At 37.3% G+C, this 19,365-nt stretch overlaps 1 protein-coding gene across 1 annotated transcript in view; it reads left to right on the forward strand.

Annotated features, from left to right (window-relative positions):
* LOC107670332 (prostaglandin F2 receptor negative regulator-like) overlaps positions 1–19,365 on the forward strand; it is a 33,369-nt gene that overhangs the window by 4,267 nt on the left and 9,737 nt on the right. The window contains exons 2-5 of the mRNA XM_016462907.1: positions 1,364–1,735; positions 7,214–7,630; positions 14,399–14,821; positions 16,762–17,166. Coding sequence (XP_016318393.1) covers positions 1,364–1,735; positions 7,214–7,630; positions 14,399–14,821; positions 16,762–17,166 — 1,617 coding nt within the window. The remainder of the gene's footprint in view (positions 1–1,363; positions 1,736–7,213; positions 7,631–14,398; positions 14,822–16,761; positions 17,167–19,365) is intronic.

The following is a 19,365-nucleotide window of genomic DNA, read 5'->3' on the forward strand; positions in this document are numbered from 1 at the left end:
GTCCTTGCAAAGTTGGAACTGCCCCACTTTATAGAAAAATTATGTCCTCTTTTGGAAGGCCAAACAAAGTAGTTTCTATTTCACAACGAAACACACAGCGGTTTGAGTGAGCGGCGCCCAGCGGATTCGACGAAGGAGGCTTGCGGCAACCACATGTGACGACCCCGGGCTACAGTGAAAGCCGATCCAGTGATCCACAGCGCAAAGTTGATGTATTTCCTCAGCGACCAGCACGGATCAGCTCCAGGCATGACGAAGTGGATATCGTCCTCTTTTGGAAGGCCAAACAAAGTAGTTTTGCTTTCACAATGAAACACAGCGCCTTCACGACATGGCGGCGGCGGCAACAACAATACTACAGCGAGAATAAAAGTTACGCCTTCTTTCTTTGCGTGAACATTTGGGCGGCGTTATGCAAATCTTCCCACACAGTGACGTAGACATGTGGGGGCGTGTTAGAACGAGCCGTTTTAGGTAGGTGTGGCTGACTCTTAACTTTTATAAAGAATATCTCTTTGGATTTGAGACTTTAGTCTTTGCAACTTTACAGATCTTCTTTATGCACCAAGAGCTTGTAACACTCCAAAGAGAAAGGAAAAATTGAAATCGCATCATATGACCCCTTTAATACTACAGCTTTTGACCTCAATTGCATGACCCTAACAGAGCAGGTGTATTTTACCATATATTTCACTAGTTTCTACTATGTTTGTCTTCTGTTCCTTGAATTAAGTCTTCCGCCTTACGAGAACAGCCAATCCATCATGAAGAGGCATGTTTTTACATGTCACCTTCTCTCAGTTTTGTTTTATGTCCCTCTGCTCTTCTTTTCAGCTTGTTTCCTCCAGTGTAATGTTCCAGCTCATTCTTTGTCTTGTTCCATGTTAGTGAATTTTCTCTCTTCAGCTGTCATGCTGATATAATTTGTCTCAGAGCACTTAATTCCCAACCCAATAAAATGTTAATATTCACTTTTAGATGAGATGGCGTGTTTTCATTCCAGTGCTTTGAACTCATCCATGACCTAATATGGTTATTTACAATGAACATTTCCATAAATAGACACATCTCTTTGAGGTCATCTTTGTGCTAGTGTAGTTCTAACAAAACTTTTAACAGATAAACGCATTTATTGTTTACAGTCTTTCTCTTCAGGAAAAAAAAAAGACCAAATATTTTGATGACTCATCCTGCACTCAGGATGACTGATACTGATATTTGACTGGTACTATGTTTTTGATCATAATGTTACTACAGAACAGTTTTTTACCCAGTAGTCCATTAATGTGTCTCGCAGAACTCAAGCTCCTGTATTTAGTTAGTATATACTGTTTACCTGACAAATCTTCTCTTCTTCTCTCAGTGTCGTTCTGTAAGGCCCGTGTGGTGAAGGTTCCGGTCGGTCCTCTAGTTCATGTAGAGGGGCAAGCTGTCTCCATTCGCTGTGATGTGTCTGACTACGAGGGACCCCGAGACCAGGATTTTGAGTGGTCTTTGGTCCTTGCGGGAGATAAATTGCTCTCGCTCGTCTCCACCTTTGACAGTAATTTTGTGGACCCTTCAATGAGGGACCGGGTTAACAGTGGTGACATCAATTATAATAAGCTGGGAGATGCTGCTATTGAACTCAAATTCAAGAAGGTCAGAGCAACAGACAGTGGCATGTATCGCTGCAGTACCCCGAGCACCGATTCGGTCATCAGCGGGAACTACCACGCCGATGTGGAGCTCAAAGGTGGGTCAAGCCTGTAAAGACTTACTTTTTTAAAGATTTTTACTTCACTCTTAGAAATTTTTTTTGCAAAACCTGTACCTTTTGGGGTAGCACCCTCGAAGGGTACCTTAAGAGTACATATTGCTACTCTAAGGTACTAATATTCACCCCAAAACAGGTTTATTTATTCATATTATCCTCCTTTTAGTATTTATTTATTTAAATTGGGACAGTGACTTCAGAATTACAATGTTAGTGATAGACTTATATATTGAGCGATATTTTGGCATTTAGAGATTGGTTAATATTTTGGCATTTACATATTGGTTAATAACTATGCCAATTAACAGAAGTGGTGGTACTGCCACTTCCAACATTGGGTAAATATCGTGTATCACAAGGGTTTGTTCATACTTCGTGTTTTAAATTATTTTAAATGAGCAATATCACACTCGTAGACGTGAGATATTGCTGTATATCAGTACGGCTGTGATTCGGCCGTAGGTAATATCTCACGTCTATGAGTGTGATATTGTGTTTATACAACAGTTCGATTGCCCGAATGTGTAAATACATAAGAAACAACAATGAAGTGTCTCTTTTGTGCAGAACTACTTCCTTCCGGCATGGAATCAAATCTCAGTTTAACAGTTGAGCCCAAGCCTCCGTTACTAATTCAAAAACATCACTTTAGGACTAGTAATGAAGGAACGTTGAGTTGCTTTATTAAAAGCTTGCTGTATTACTGTTTTAAAAGCTGTGTATTATGTGGAGTAGAATGTTGTGAGAGAGAGATTGACTGAGCGAGTGTGATTACATACATCTGATATAGCATTTATTCTTCAGATCAATGTCATATTCACAATAAAACATGAGTTTGAATGTCTGCTGAGGAAAGCGATAGGCTGTTTGTCATACAATCCTTTCATCTGTTAAAGGGTTAGTTCACCCAAAAATGAAAATTCTGTCATTATTTACTCACCCTCATGTCGTTTCAAACCCGTAAGACCTTCTTTCATCTTCGGAACACAAATTAAGATATTTTTGATGGAATCTGAGAGCTGTCTGACCCTGCATAGACCGCAATTCAACTGAAATGTTCCCAAGTCCAGAAACATAACAAGGAGATCTGTAAAAAATGACAGAATTTTCATTTTTGGGTGAACTATCCCTTTAAGGGTGATTTCCGATGACAGCGCTGCTCAGTGCATTTGTTGTCTGCATCTTACAAGCTGTTATTAAAAGTAAAAATAACTTCCGTTCCAGTCTCTTTCAATATAAAAGTCTTTACTGCTGACTCAGAAAACAGTCTCTTGTTGCCATCTAATGGTGGAACAATGTCACAAAAATCACCATCGCAAACACACACACACTGTTTCCCAATACTAAATACTACTATTATTTATATAAAATTAGGGTTGCAAAGGGGTGGAACATTTCTGGTAAATTTCCGTAAACTTTCCAAAAATCCTGGAAAGTTTCCGAAATTTACTGGAAAATTTCCACCTTTTTGCAACCCTATATAAAATATTATTTATTGAATAATAATATTAATAAACAACAACAGCCATCATAAAAGTTGCTAGGCAATTCAGTCAAAAGTACAAAGGCAGCACTATGATATACAGCATTGAAGTCACATAAAATACAACGTGATAAGATTTTGCCCTCAGCCAAAACTATTTGCTCTGGAACAATTAATAGATTAATGAGACCAAAGACCACGCACAAGATTTACCCACAACAAATTATATCTCATGTTTAACCACTATAGAGACTTCAGAGCTAGCGGTAAATTCCAGAAGATCTGGCCGAGGTGAGGCTGCTCTCAGCGGGTTCATGAGCGCTTGAACAGCCGCTGACACCCTGGAGCTCACATCTCCGAAAACCTTGAAGCAAATTTTCAATTAGATGTTATCTTTATTAACAAACTGCATATTTGAAATCTAAACAAGTACATTATTGCCTTAAAAACTCATAAAACTACATTATGTGAGACAAAAACAGTATTAATTATAAAATTATAGTGGATTTGGGCATCAGCCATGACAGCAGAGTGATACAAACAGTGACACGTTTGGAGTTACGATATCGCTTGAATATCGCATTCTTATCTATGGACTTACATTTCTGCCGAAATTCTATGCGCGAAAGATCATATTTTGAGCGCGCAAAAGTGCGATTTGCATGCGCGCGAACTGAGTTTTGTGGAGAAAATGTTTGTCTCGCAAAGAAGAAAGTATTTAGAGCGCACGAAAATCAATTTTGCATTTAAAATAAGTTTTTGGATGTGTGCAGACCTTCTCTTTTGCGCGTGCAACGTTTCACTAGCTTGCTCACCTGATGCCCGCCCTCTGTGCTCGCTAAATGACAACAGCTCGCGTGCTAAACACAACCCAGCGTTACAATGTGCCATAATTCCAGCCAATCAGAGACCGAGGCTGCTAAATTCTGATTGGCTGCCTTGACAACCAATCACAACATTTCTTGCATTACCTCGACAGCAGAAGAGGAAAAATACAGTGCATGCATAATTATTATGCAAGTTGATATTCTGATAATATTTTTTTCCAAGCACATTTTACCAATAATTATAACTACTATTAATCTTGTATTTAATTAAAATTCTATATATTATTGTTCATGAAGACTGGAAGTGAAAAACGCCTTATATTCAGGTGTGCATAATTATTAAGCAGGTTATCTTCTACAGATAAAATCTCGAGATGGACTAAAAATGAACTCCCAAAACTTACTGCCAGAATCTGGAAGATAAATTCTTCAAACAGTGGTACAAGAGGATGTGGTGCTGGTCCTTCAAGAGTCACTCTCAACTTATCTGTCTATAAAGCATATATATATATATATATATATATAAATCAGTTTTCAAGCATTTTACTACACTTCAGTATGTGATTCTTATTAAATAGGGGTAATTTTTTAGGATTCTATACTTAACCTAAGTCTCTGAGAACCTTGACACCTTGTACTTCTGGAGACTCCAGGTAGGTTGCAGTTCTGGAAAATGGTGGCGCTGGAGACTAAATGGTTCCTGGTGATTTCACCCCTAACAAAACTCAGTTCGCGCGAGTGCAAAACGCACTTTTGTGCGCTCAAAATATGATCTTTCGCACGCAGAATATCGGCAGAAATGTAATTCCATACTTATCAGCCAGTCAGATTCGAGGACCAGAAAGAACTGTTGTATAAATCTATATATCTTATTTGTTGCAATTAAGTTGGTTTTATATGTTGCGGTTATATCAGTAGCCTTGTGCTCTAGAAATCTGTGTTGGCACTTACAAGGCCTTATTGGTCGACTAATTGGAACAACAAAATCTCAGTTCCAAAGAAATTATAACTTATCTAATGCAAATGAAAATAAAACAGCAGAGGCCTGTTCTAACTGCCTAATACAAACAAAAGCAAACTGAGTTAATCAAAATAAAAGGCAGGCTACTCCTACACTCCAACTTCTTAACCCTGCAAAACCTGACATATTAAATCATTAAAAAAGGAAGTTTATTGAATCTTAGGCAAAATATTAAAAATGAAGTCTAAATGTTACATGATACATCATTCATTTATGGCTCCTATAGTAGGAGAATATGGAGCTCATACTCAAGGAGGACAACAAATCTCCTAAATTGTATTTAGAGTTCTACAGTTCTACAGAGTTTCCAATTTGATGCAGTTGCTGATATTTATACGACCAAAATTAAGATGAAATTTTGATTGCAATCAGCTAGTAATTTAAATCAATGAGATCTTTAAATATCGATTGTCACTCTATTATCTCCCAATAAAATGTTTTAAGATTATATTTAAATGCTTAGCTGTATGCTCAAAGCTCTGTGGTTTTTAATTGCGGGGGGCAAAACATATAATGCAATGCAATATAATGATGGTTGAGAGCTGAACAAATAAACGTTCCTCAAAAGCTTAATGTATTTGATAATCACATATTAATATCATTTTTCAAAAATATGTATGGATAATCAGATAAACACAAGTTGTTTCAGTCCAGTAAAGGGTTATCTTGACATATTACTAAATATAGAACTTATTCTTACGTTTACATCATCAAAATTAGTAAAGATTTCACAGCAAAAAGACGTGAACCATGACCTGAAAGGAGATGCTTTTACAGTTATACTAAAAGGCCTTTTACTTGCAAATGTATAAACTATCAACCAGATGACAGATGGCATGTAGATGTAAAGATTGTGCACAATAGTTCTTTCAGCAAAAGTTTGATCCTGTTAATGTATCAGATATTATTTTTTGTATCAGATATGATACAGTAGGTTTATAAAGTTAAACAAGGTTGCACTGAAAGTTTAAATGGAACGTGATGCACTGCAAGGCTTGAAGACAAAAGTACAAAGACTTATTCTTTGTTCTGTCGGCTAGAGTAAAAGTCTGTGGAGATTAACGGAGGAGCTCTGAAGCTTTTTTTTAAGACAGCATTCTGATTTTTCCACTCCACTTTTGGAGATGGACAAAATGAACTCTTGCGCACCAACAACAACAAAAAACAAAATAATAGCACAATCAAAGCACACAACAACACAAGGACAATAAAATATGAGGTTGTGTGTTGAATAGATCAAAATGTTTAATGAATTGTTACATCTGACATCTGAAGATTATATCTGACTGATCCAGCTTTATTTGTAGATTTTCTGGGTCAGTAAATGAGATAATGCTCATATCTGGGTGAGCTTTTCCTTTCATTTCTAGATTTGTTTTCCCTCTGGGAATTGTTTGGTGTCAGGCCTTAGAGAGGACAGTTAAGGAAGCAGTCACCATTAGGAATTTCCCTAAAACTTTAGCCAAAGAGAGCTTGCTTCATTCACATGACACTGACATACGCAGAGTGTGAGAAAAGTCAAGAGTCAAATGCAAACCGGCTCTTAGTGGCTCTTTTAGCTGATGCTAGGATGTACTAGTAACCACACAGTTAACAAGCAAAACCAAACTGTGAGGAAATGAGTGTTGATAACTCCAGTGTTCATCAGAGTTTCACTTTTGATCAATTTAATGCATCCTTGCTGAATAAAAGTAATAATTTCTTTAAAATATATATATATATATATATATATATATATATTGACCCCAAATTTTTGACTGATAGTCAATCCTAATCCCATGCATATTATACCTTCTTCCCATTAATGTTCTATTTGTTCTGATTTCAGATCTTTTGTTAGAAGGGAAGTGTGTAATTTCTGCAGCCCTAGTGGCAACAAATAAAATTACAAGTGGTCAGACAGGGTCAAATAGAACAATATGGTCTAAACCAAGACTGTGAGTTTGAGATTACAGTGGGATTACTTGTTTGTCCTAACAGTGGAAGACAGGTGGTGTATGGAAAACGTTTTGTCTCAGCATTATTTTTGCAAGTGTGTTTGGCGATGTGGAAATCACACACTTTTTAAACCTTTTGACACACAGCCCTTCTTCTGCCTGCTTTAAAGTGTCATTTGTTATGTCCAGTGATTGGGGACAGTCTGAAGGTGGCTCCAGCCATTCCCAAGTCAGCAGTGTCTGAGGGAGAATCAGTGGAACTCCAGTGCAGCGCGACACGGGGCTTCACGGAGCACACCTTCCTCTCCGTTACTTGGTCCATCAGGAAAGGGAGCAGCCCGGTGGAGGAAATCTTGACGTTTGGGCCGGATGATAAGATCAAAGTAGGACGCAGCTACACTCGGCGTTACACAGATGGTGGATTTCAGTTGGACCTTCGTGGAGGTGGTTTTTATGGACTGGTCCTGAAAAGAGCAAAGCCATCAGACCAAGGGGAGTATGTGTGTACGGCCCAAGAGTGGGTGAGACAGGGTGAAGAAGGAAGAAACTGGCGCAAGATTCTGGAGAAGTCTGAGGAAATGGGAAAGGTGGTTGTTACACCCACAGGTGAGTCACATCTCATTCTCTCCTTAGTTCACTATCATGTAAGTTTGTTGATTGTGACTACAATTATGGGTCTTGATTCACAAAACATAGGGACACTGATGACTTCATTACCAGCGACATGATTATGAGGTTGTGCTTTAAAAAATAGCTGGTATTGTGGTGAGTCCCTGAGTGATGGCCTTCTGTTAAAATGTGCAGTGCTATTACGAAATATGATTATTCTCCATTCCTGATGACTTGAGACTGTGAAGAAGTTGTAATGACATTTCCAGTAGGATAATCTAGAGCACAACAGTGATGTCCCCTTAAATTAGTGGCCTTGCCTCGTTTCTTAAATTTTTTTTTTTTTTTTTGTATTCATTTTCATGCATTTTTTTATAAATATTATAAGCTGATGCAATAAAAAAAAAAACTTTAGAAATAAGCTTAAAACTAGTTTTGAGAGTCTAGGGATACTCGATTACATTATTTTCAACATTTCATGGGAGACTGCTGAACAATCTTTCCACAATTTCCATTTCAGTGGCAACAGCAACTTCTGTCACTGGTTGATTTTCCTTCTGGATTATGGGTAATGTAGTTCTCTAGCAAAAATGATGGTGTTTAAAGGGTTAGTTCACCCAAAAATGAAAATTAGGCTGTGTTAGCTATCATTGCAGTCAGCAGGTGTTGCAGTGCTTCAGTCCAAAATAAGTGAAATAAAAAGCGCCCATCCATAAAAAAAGGTATCTCACACAGCTCTGGGTGTGAACAAAGGCCTCCTGTAGTGAATCAATGCGTTTTTGTAAGAAAAATAACCATATTTAAAACGTAATAATCAATTTAATCTAGCTTGCGCTCACTGTTGTACACGGAAGCAGCTCCGGGAGGATGACGTATGAGGTCGGCGTTGCGCATGCGCCGCTCAGAAGTGACGAACGCGGAAGCACAGGGGAGAGATCAAAACAAAACAACAGTCACTTATTAGAAGTACAAAACGAGGATTTGTAAAGAAGAATATCAGAGGATTTCGATATAACCTAAGAGGAGACTGGTTTTTCTTTGCTAAAATAATGAAACTTTGCTCCTGTAAACAAACGTTGGTTTTCACGAGACTCATGCGCAACGCTAATCTCATGCGTCATGCTCCCGGAGCTGCTTCTGTGTACAACTGTTGGCGCAAGCTAGATTCAAGTGATTATTACATTTTGAATATGGATATTTTTCTTACAAAAACGCATTGATTCGCTACAGGAGGCCTTTGTTCACCACCCCGGAGCCGTGTGAGACACTTTTTATTATGGATGGATGTGCTTTTCGTCTGAAAGAAGAAAGTCATATACACCTAGGGATGCCTCTGGGGTGAGTAAAACACAGCCTAATTTTCATTTTTGGGTGAACTAACCCTTAAAGTTAATTTTATTTATTAAATTCAAAAATTACACTGATAATTGCCTTCTGCAGAATACTGTTTCTTAACATCAGAGCTGGTAGTAAATCTGTCTTGAAAGCATTATTTGTTAAATCAGTTAATTAATGGTAAGTTTATTTCCAGAACCTGACTGTTCTGGTCTGTAGTGAGCAGCTGATGCATGCTGGGTTTAGAGGGCATTCTTTGATTGACTAGGTAGCAAACATCCTTTACACTGTAAAATGTTCAGTTAAAAAAATAAAGCAACCAGCAGGAAAGCATTTTTTGAGTTTTCTGAACTTTTTTGTTGTAGGCAGTTGAGTAAATTAGGAAATACTAAAAAAGGAATACTTAAAACGCTAAATAGATGTTTAATTATAAAGCAAGTTATAATTCATGTTTTGACCAAACACACATTACACTGATGTGTGCTGTTATTACAGGTAATTCCCCCAGCCACAATGCTTGCCAATGGGCATATTCGGTATATGAGGTTTAAGTTTAGTTTTTATAGTTTTACAAAAAACAACCTTCTCAAATCAAGTAAAGACTCGCTGTGATAGCCATAGTGGCACTTATAAACCAGGCGGAATTGTTCTGCCTCTCAACTTCTGCGGAAATTGGAATCAGTGATCAAACTGAGCATGTTCAGCAGACTCAGTTCAACCGTTATCATCAAGCTTTTTAAAAGTGTAGACAAAAAGTGATTGTCTAACTGATGTAATATCAACCTGGCACATTTAAATGATTTAAATGATTAATTAAAACCTGTTCACTCTGGTATTTGTATTTTGTGTGCAATATGCATTAGAAAACGCACTGTAGGTTTGCCGTCTGAGCCTGAGATTAGCATGGTTGTCTGGGTTACAGAAACCATTACTTTAACTCTTTGTAATTTATGCTGGGATTTGTACGATAAATTATTGCCTGTAGACACCAGACAGGAGACAATGCTGCTTTCTAAGTCCCTGCTATTATGAAGCCTTACAAACAATGATAGCAGACTCTAAGGGATTTCTAGATTGTAGCTGTGACCTTTTTATAGTATTTTATTAAAAGCACTCCTGCCTATCCAAGTTATTTCATATGGCTCTCATTTCAGAAAATGTGTTAATTTTATCTCAGCTTGACTTAAAGTTGTAAAGAGGCCCTGAGGGATTACAAATATTGGCAATGACTGATTCTATTCAAAGTCATAATATCTAAGGATGCCCAATGTAGATCCAAAAGGACAAAAATACAGTCACAGTTTATTTAAAGGTCCAATTCTAGCTATTAACAAACCATTAACTACAACTTTTGCCTCAATAAACTACTAATTTTTTGCTTATTAATAGCTAGTGGTTAAGTATGTCATATATGAATATGGTCATGCAAAATATATGCTTTATAAGTACTAATAAACAGCAAATATGTTATTAATAGTCATGCTAATAAACAACTAGTTAATAGTAAGAATTGGTTTCTATAATAAAGTTATCATTACAAGAAGTCCATAATCTAGACGTACGCCTTCTGAAGGTTATATGATATTTGATGAACGTGATCATTTTGGTTTGTATACGTCGTTTTTCTCTGATTTATTTCACCTCTGTCCTCCTATTTGTTGTCAAGATAACATGTGGATGGCCACATTCCTTCTGGTGTGCAGATCACACCATCTTAGATTTTGCTAGATATAGTTTACTGACAACACAACATGGAAAACTGAGAGATAAGTTTGCATGACATTTGCTGGCACAAGTAATCACTTTTTTGGTTTCTATCTCTGACTTAGAAGACTAGAAACTCCCTCAGGGAATAGAAAGTCCCAAACACTTCCAGACGTGCAAACATACTTTCTCCCACAGCATACTCTACCTTGCCCTTCCCTACTTCACCTTTAAACTATGTAAGATTACTAGATGCCTGCTGTCAAAAGTACCAGAGAAAGTACTGGACAAAGTTTTAACAGCGGTGTGTTTGTGGGTAATTGAGCCAGTTTTGTTTGCTGTTGGCCCTGATGTTATCTCTGACCCTCTTACCGGCCTCCAGACTGCAGTGCTACAATGTGTGAGGGATGTTTGAAGTTTGCCAAGCAAACAGAGTCACTGGCTGCCCTATATGAGTGCACTGCATTTCACCCTTCATAAATGGAAAGCAGTTCTTGGTGACAGAGTTTTAGGAAGTCATATTTGATTAAACAAAACCAGTTTAATTACTTTATTTAAAGACTCCGTCACTAATGAATCAGTTTTCTTTTTCTTCAGTCCAGTGTTGAAGTAAATTAACTGTGTGTCTGTGCATAGTTCACTCTGGTTTCAGCGGAGGTGGATAATCTCTAACCTGTTGTTTTTCTGTGAATGATTGATCCAGTTCTTTTCCTGGTGTACTTAACAGTTGCAGTGGCTTAACTAATGTAAGGGAAGAAGATTCAGTTTCTAAGGCTTTGCAGTGTCATATGATAGCAGGAGAAAAAAAACTGTTTCACATATAGTATGTAAAGTGGGGCTGGACTCTATAAGAAGCTGACAAACTTTGTTTTCTAGCTCATTTCAAATGTGTTGTAACAAATTTTGAAAAGTACAAAAGTACAACATGAAGTCATGAAAATGGCATGTTGTTCAAATAGTTTTGCATGTCACACTGGATGATGTTTCAAGGCTATTTTGTGCATTTACATTTGTTCTTTTAATAGACACTTTTATCCAAAGCAGCTTACAAAGGAGGAACAATACAAACTGTATTACTAGTAAACTAGAGCCATCTGCAGTATGCAATTTCTATTTTAGAAGTATAAGCTAGTAAGCTATAGAGCAGATATAATTAGATAAGTACCTTTGAAATAAGTATCCCTGTTTATGGTTATGGATTAGTTAAGTGATTGCAAAGGTGTGTCTTCATCTTAAGAAAGGGAATGTTAAACTCCTGCATTCTGCTTCTGTACAGAAAAGTTATCTTTTAAATTTAGTAAGCATAATTTACTTGGACCTTTCTTTCAGTTATGTGGAGGTGTCACAAACTAGGAAATTATTATTATTTTTTAATAGTTAATGAATATTTTTTTTCCTAAGCTTCAAAATATCTTTACATTTCTCAGGTCTTCTCTCCTGATTAACTATATTTTCAGCGATTCCCAGCAGATTGTTAAATTATTGAACAATGAATGAAACGGTAAATTAGTGAGTCACTTCACTTGAGTCACATATTGAGTCAGGACTCAATAATTAATTATTAATAGTGAGATATTGCTGAAAACATACAACACAGTCTCGCGGGTATGAGTTATTGATGTGGATAGTATAAAAACATTTGAATGAGATCGCAAAAATTCATACGAATTAGCCAAATTGCCAAAACATAAAATAGTTATACGAACAGTGATAAGATTTTGCTAACGTTACATTTAATCTACATTCAAGATGTCAAGTCTCACCACAGGACAACTAAAACATTTTACTTATAGACATGCATTCCAGTGACATGAAATGTCTTATTCCATGTTCTTATTATATATTATATAATATTTTGTATGTGTAGTTTGTAGGCCTATTTCTTTATGAAAGAATGCGCTTCTATAAATTGGCAGTAGCAAAGTCCTCCCTTTAAGTTCCTCTCTTGAGGCCTCATTTCTGAGGCATTCCTTTGCCTTTCATTCTGATGGCTCATTGTGAAACATTACAACTGTTAAGCGTAGAGTTCTGTCTCTGTTCAGTTTTTGTATACTCTTCATTGCGTGCTTGCAGAGCACCAGCACACTCCTGGCTTCTTTCTTTCTTTTTTTCTTCCCATGTTTGCCGCTGGTGATAGAATCATGACAAGGATTTGTGTGCAACATGCACACAATGCATTATTTTTGAAGTCTTCTCCCTCAGCGTTAAATGTTAATCAGTGTTTTGCATATTCTAACTGCACTGTGAATTCAGCTTGGGGAATTTCCTTGTAGCAGGTTATTCAAAGCTACGCTACATAATACTGCTAAATGCAATGTGCACAAGGCTTTTTTACTTTTATAACCCAATGATAGCTGTTTTGTGAGATGTTATTGATGACACAGTGCTGGAGGAAGTGCATGCATTTTGTATAATGTGATATGGGTCAGTTTAAGATAAGGACTAGAGGAACTGATTAAACATCTGCAGAGACTAATTTTATCAGTTCAGGTCCTTTGTCTTTAGGAGTACAGTACTTACAATAGAGAACTAAAAAAGTGTTTTCTTACCATAAAAAAAGGTGTCTTTTCTCGAAGTACACAACAGCTGGGCACAATGTTTGACTGCAGTGGCAGCGAGTGAGCTGGCCTGGTGTCAAATACACAAAGCCAGACTTGTGTGTGTGAGCTTACCATAGCTTGAACAATGACAGCTGAAAATTGAGAGAATGTGCACCCTTGCCCTTCCCTTCCTATCCAGAGGCGAAAAACTAGGTCGACTACCATACCTCTGCAGACACTATGACTGGGTGATATACCTGATACAATTGTATCTCAGTGTTGTTCATACTTTTGAGATGTATTTGATCTGAAATGGCAATTGATTATTTTTAGTCAGAGACCACACACATTTTAACCAAGTCATTTGGAACCAAGATTCAAAAAGTTTCATGCAACACTTTAAACAAGAAATAAAACGCAATTTAACAATTTGTTCACTAAATGAACACAAAGAAAAAAATAGTTAATCATTTTCACTTAGATGTACACACAAATATAACAATTCATAGTAAACAACTTTACATAGATACAATAAAAGTTTTTGTGCTTTTGAAAAGTCATTTATGCTCACCAAGGCTGTATTTACGTATTCAAAAATACAGTAAAAACAGTAATATAATGTAATTTATCCCTCTGATGGCAAAGCCAAATTATCAGCAGCCATTACTCCAGTCTTCAGCGTCACCTGATCATTCAGAAAAAGCAGACATTTTTTGTTATCAATGTTGAAAACAGTTGTTCTGCATTTTTGTGGAAACTGTGATACATTTGTTTCATTATTCTTTGAGTAGAACAGCATTAATGCAATCAATACTGCAATAATGCAAGTGGTGACTCAGCATTGAATTAATATTGAATTAAATTGTTAATTTTGGTACTGAAGTTAAATCAGAGTGGAGTTGCAAGACAGGTTTGTGAAATTAGTCTAACGTGATGACGGTTTTTTTTTTCTGTTTTTCTTTTCATTTGTGAGTTGATTTCCCCAGAAAGTGTAAATGCTGTGATTTGTGGTGCTATTAAAACATTACTTGGATTGTTGAACAGTGGTATGGGTTTGAGGTGGGTGACCAATGGGTTGGGGAATACATTTGAAATCACATAAAAAGATGCAGGCAAATGTTTTTTGTAAGTTGCTTATGTCTCGCAGTCTGTGACTGATTGTCTTTACGTTCCCTTCTTCTCACAGAGCTGCAATTCAAGGTGACCCTTACAGCCTCTCTGAACCCTCAGTCCACCAGCGAGCCCACTGAACTGCGCTGTGAGGTGGTCAACCTCCTCCACCTCCAAGATTGCCGCCTGGGTGTAACCTGGTCTTACTCTACAAACACGCCTGGAGATGCATCTCAGAAGAAACTCACTATAGCCTCCCTGAATGAACAAGGAGCGCTGACTGCAGACAGTCAGTACCAGCAGAGGCTGGACAGTGGGGACATAGCAGTGACCAGGAGAGAGTCTAACATCTTCATTTTGCGAATGCTTCAGACTCGAGATGCAGACATGGGCTCTTATTCCTGTGCTGTAACGGCATGGAAGCCCACTCAGCAAAGTGGATGGGAAAAAGCGAAGGAGGTCCAGTCAGCGCCTGTCACTGTTCAGTGGACACCAAAGAGTAAGCTCTAAATTTGGGGCCTTTGTTTTTGTGAAGCTTCCTTTTAGGTCTATTAGATATCATTTGGTAAATCTGGCCATGAAACACTTTAACATTCTTTAACATTCTTACGTTCTTTAAGCAAGTATGCAAACCTGAGTGCTTGGCCAACACATTTTGGTCCTGTTGGTCCTTTCTGGTAAACTGGCACTAAATATCACTACGGAAAGTAGGAGAAGCCACTGAATATAATAATGTTCATATATGATAAATGACTTGTGCCTCAGTGTGAGCAGACGAAACACAATAAATGCTGTCATTGCTTTCGGAGGTGGATGCCTGCTGTTTGGGAGCGCAGTCGTGACAATTATACAGAAATACTTTGATAACAGACTTTGCTCAGGCATTTCAGAATAACCAAAACAACATTTCAGATGCTGTGCAACGAGATCGGTCCGCTGGTTAGTCAAGTTATCTCATCCTATCGTGCAAAGTTACATGACTTTTTTTGATGCGCATGGTGAAATTTATTCCGTAAATGTGTTTCCATTTTAGTTTATGCACATTTTTGTTATCGGATAAAAAGTTTATCCTACTCAATTGTGCACATAGGTTTTTTTATGTGCATTTTTAAAATGTATGGGCATCTTGGCGTTTACATCCAGCGGTGTTTTTTTAATGCAATATTCCAAAATGCGAAAAAATAGGTGGATAGAAACAGCTAATGAGTGCAGCGCTGAAAAAGGGCAGAGCTACATAAGGTCTATAGTGTTACTTTAAATGCCTGTTCCTTCAAATCAGATGTGTTATTATTCAAGTAGCAAGAATCAGCAATATTATCTTAAAACCGTTGCTCCACTTTGACTGTAATTGATCTCAAGGCGAAAACTGGACGCAGAAGACTACTAATGCTAATGTCTGCTCATTGCATAAAAGTAAAAAATGCAACTCGTATTTTGTGTTGCATTCAGAAATCAACCGCACAGTTTGCCCTCTTAAACTTTTAAATAGTATGTTTCTGGCCTTTAGCAACTACGTAACTAACTGTCCCCAGCCTGTTTTTAGGATTTGCGGTCACTCTTCTGATATTTCATTTTTACCCCATGAGCTAAGTGCTCCCAGCAACTGTGACAGTTGTAGCACTTAGCGCACTGTTTTAAAAAGCATGCATCAAAGCTTGTTGTTTGAAAGTCTCCAATGTCTCTCATTTTTCAGCTCAATAAGGGATTAGAGTGAATGGCTTTAATTGTGTTTTGTGATGGCGTCTTCTATTTGAAGACAGATTTAGCTCACAATGGTTGCTCTGTCTTGGTCTGGACCTTCTCCACTGCACCCTTGATTTCACTTAGGCTGTGTTCTGAAACTATATCTGATACTGACGAAATGTACATGGTGGCAACCACTGAATAAGGAGCGATGGCATCTTTTAAATCTGTTAGTATTCATTGTTTAGTATTTCTGGAAGTATAGGACCGTATGGAAAAAAAAAAAGTGAAATTTGGCACACTAATTGAGGAATGTCTAAACATTCCTGATGGCAATTTTGGTCTCTTAAATCCTTTATCTCTCTCAGCTTATTATCCACGAAGTGTTATCTAGAAACTTAATTTACTTTGATTATATTTTGAAGCTATTCCTAAAAATGGTAAAATCTTTACCAAAATATGATCAGATGATGTTCAGATGAAGCCTTATAATTTTGAAAGATTTCCAATAAATCTCTATCAAATAAATCTGTTTTAGTTGACTGCAGAGCCTCCAAATAGGGGTATACAGCAGATACTGATGTGTGTGTGGGAAATAGGCAAAAAATGATTTGTCAAACACTTGCGAAATATAAATATCTAAAAAAATAAATTAAAAGTTGCTCAAAATTATATTACATAGGTAATATTCTTTGTGGAAAGTTATTTCATTGTACTCAAACTGTATTGTGCTGTATTTATTTGATCTTTTTTTAGTTCCAGTTTTGCAAGTAGTAGCCCATCATGTGAGAGAAGCCTCTACTGGTGGATCCACATTTGAGATGAGCTGTCGGGTGACTGGTCAGAACCAGAAGAATCCCGGCTACTCTGTGCTCATCCGCTTTGAGGAGATCTTGGGAGGAAAGTCCCGCAAAGTGTTGTCACTCAGCCAGGACTCAGTCTTGCAGCTAGAGGAGTGGAGCGAGCCGAGCCGCATTGACAGCGTGGTTCTGGAGAAGACCGGGCAGCTCGAGTACCGCTTCCGTTTGTATGGGGCCCAGGTCACAGATCGTGGGTTCTACTATTGTGACGTCACGGCCTGGACACGGGATCAGAGCCAAGACTGGATCAAAGCCGTCAGTGCGGAGTCCAATAAGATTGAGATCGCTTTTGTACACACAGGTATTATCATGCTAACTACACTAGACAGTAGTGAGCTTTAATATGCTAAAGAATGATGCTGAATTGCCTGTAGGGTATGTTTACAGCTGAGGTCATATTACCCTCTCACACACTTTCTGTAGTTCCCTCTTTCTGTCTGATTCTGGATGACTAGACCTCTATAGTGTCTCCCTCAGGGCAGATTCCTGCTGCCTACAGAGACTCTCTTTTTATCTCTCACTCTCTCTCGTTCATAGGCAGCATTTTAAAACATCACATACATGCTCCCATGTGAAAGCTGGTTCTAAAAGCTAAACTAAGACCAAATTCAAATCTATCCTTCACAGTGAAGGTGATCCCATAATGGGAAAAATAAATCCACGATGGCAGACAAAGCAAGTAAAATGTTGAGTGCTAGAGTGGTGTTGCAGTTTTGTTGGCCAGCCCACACTGTAATAAAAATTATGTAGTTTTTACAAAATAATTTTGGCAGCTGTGGTTGCCAGAATAATTTTGTAAAAAATACAGAAAAACTGTAAACGGCAAATTTTACAGTATAAAACTGTAATTTACAAACAAGAAAATTTGAATGTAAACCAGTAAATTCAACAATGCACACTGCTATTAAAATCTGTTTTGTACCTTTAACATACTGACAAACCACCATAATAATGCAGGTGGTAAAAGAGAAAGCCACATGAAGAATCAAAGCTCATCACAAGTAGCTTCGCCACAAGCTGAAGTATATACTAATATATAGAAGGTGCACAGAGTCATTCATGCAAACACAAAACACCATCATGGTAACACACATGATACTTAAATAATGCATTAAACTTTCATTAAACAACAGAAGATGTAACATAAAGCCCAAATATACATAACTAATAACAAAAACTATTAAAAAAACATGATTATTTAAACAAAATACTTTCAAATGTGGCGTGTCATGCAGGGAATTCTGGGAATATCAGTTTACAGTTTTTGACTGAAAATTATACATTTGTTATTTTTACTTCTAAAAACTGTAAAATGAACAGCATTTTACTGTACAATTACATTAAATGTCTGGTTAGATATTTTACAGTTTTTCCCTGTATATAGTACGGGAACTTACTGTTGACCTATTAACAGTTTTTTTCCGTAGCGTTTGTACAAAATTTTACAGTTAAAATTACACTTATTTTTTACAGTGCAGTTGTTCACATCACCCTGGTTCCTTCAACAAAAACCCAAAAGGATTTTTCCAATTGCTTTTGGATTATTGTGGGGAAACAAGCTTTGTGATCAGCAAAAGTTTGATTCTTACATGCTTTGTTCCTCATGATAATCTTCACAAATGAGCACAAATTTTATGAATTTTATAGCCTAATTCCAATCAGCAGACGTAAAAAGGCTATAAACGAACTACACCACGGTCTAATGGCTTTTCCATCACTATCACTAAAAATAATTTCCCTGAAAGTTTGTTAGAATAGTTTGCAAGAGCGAGATTAAACACAATAAGGCTGTGGACTAGTGAGTAGATGAGTTTACCTGTTCGACATGATGACGTTTAATGTCCCCAACGACCTCTGTAATGCCATTTAGCCACTTGTTAGTAACCACCTTTTTCATGACAAGCAAAAGCTTTTTAAAAAAATCACAAGAGGGTATTAATGATGTATATCATGTCGTAGAATAAAGCATGAAAATATCTTGAACTTGGGTTGACCACAGACTTTATTTCAGGCTTTTAACCAAAAGCCCATTTAAAAAGTCCATTAACTTCAGGATGATGGAACCAAAAGTGCTAAAATATTAAATTGTTTCTAGGTTTATAATATAAAATGTCATCCCTGCTCTCTATCTCTCATTCATTAATATCTATTTATGGATAAGTATCTATAATAATAGTCCAGACTAATTCAAATGAACCACTGTAGCCAATATTTGTTTGTGCTACGCATTTTTATGTGCAATATTGCATCATTAACTTAGCAACATGCTAATGGCAAACTTTTGAAATCAATTAAGAGGCAAGTCTCTCTTTTGTAGCACATAGAGTTTTACAAATCAGTCATTTTGAGGTTTAATTTCAATTAGCATCCTACCTTAAAAGACTGTTTAGGCAGTGGATAGCGAGGCAGCTCACTAAGTTTTGGGAGCCTCTCTCTCTCTCTCTCTCTCTCTCTCTCTCTCTCTCTCTCTCTCTCTCTCTCTCGCTCTTTCCACTCCAGC

This window comes from Sinocyclocheilus anshuiensis, unplaced genomic scaffold (assembly GCF_001515605.1).
Source record: "Sinocyclocheilus anshuiensis isolate Anshui unplaced genomic scaffold, SAMN03320099.WGS_v1.1 scaffold732, whole genome shotgun sequence".
Classification (NCBI taxonomy): Eukaryota; Metazoa; Chordata; class Actinopteri; order Cypriniformes; family Cyprinidae; genus Sinocyclocheilus; species Sinocyclocheilus anshuiensis.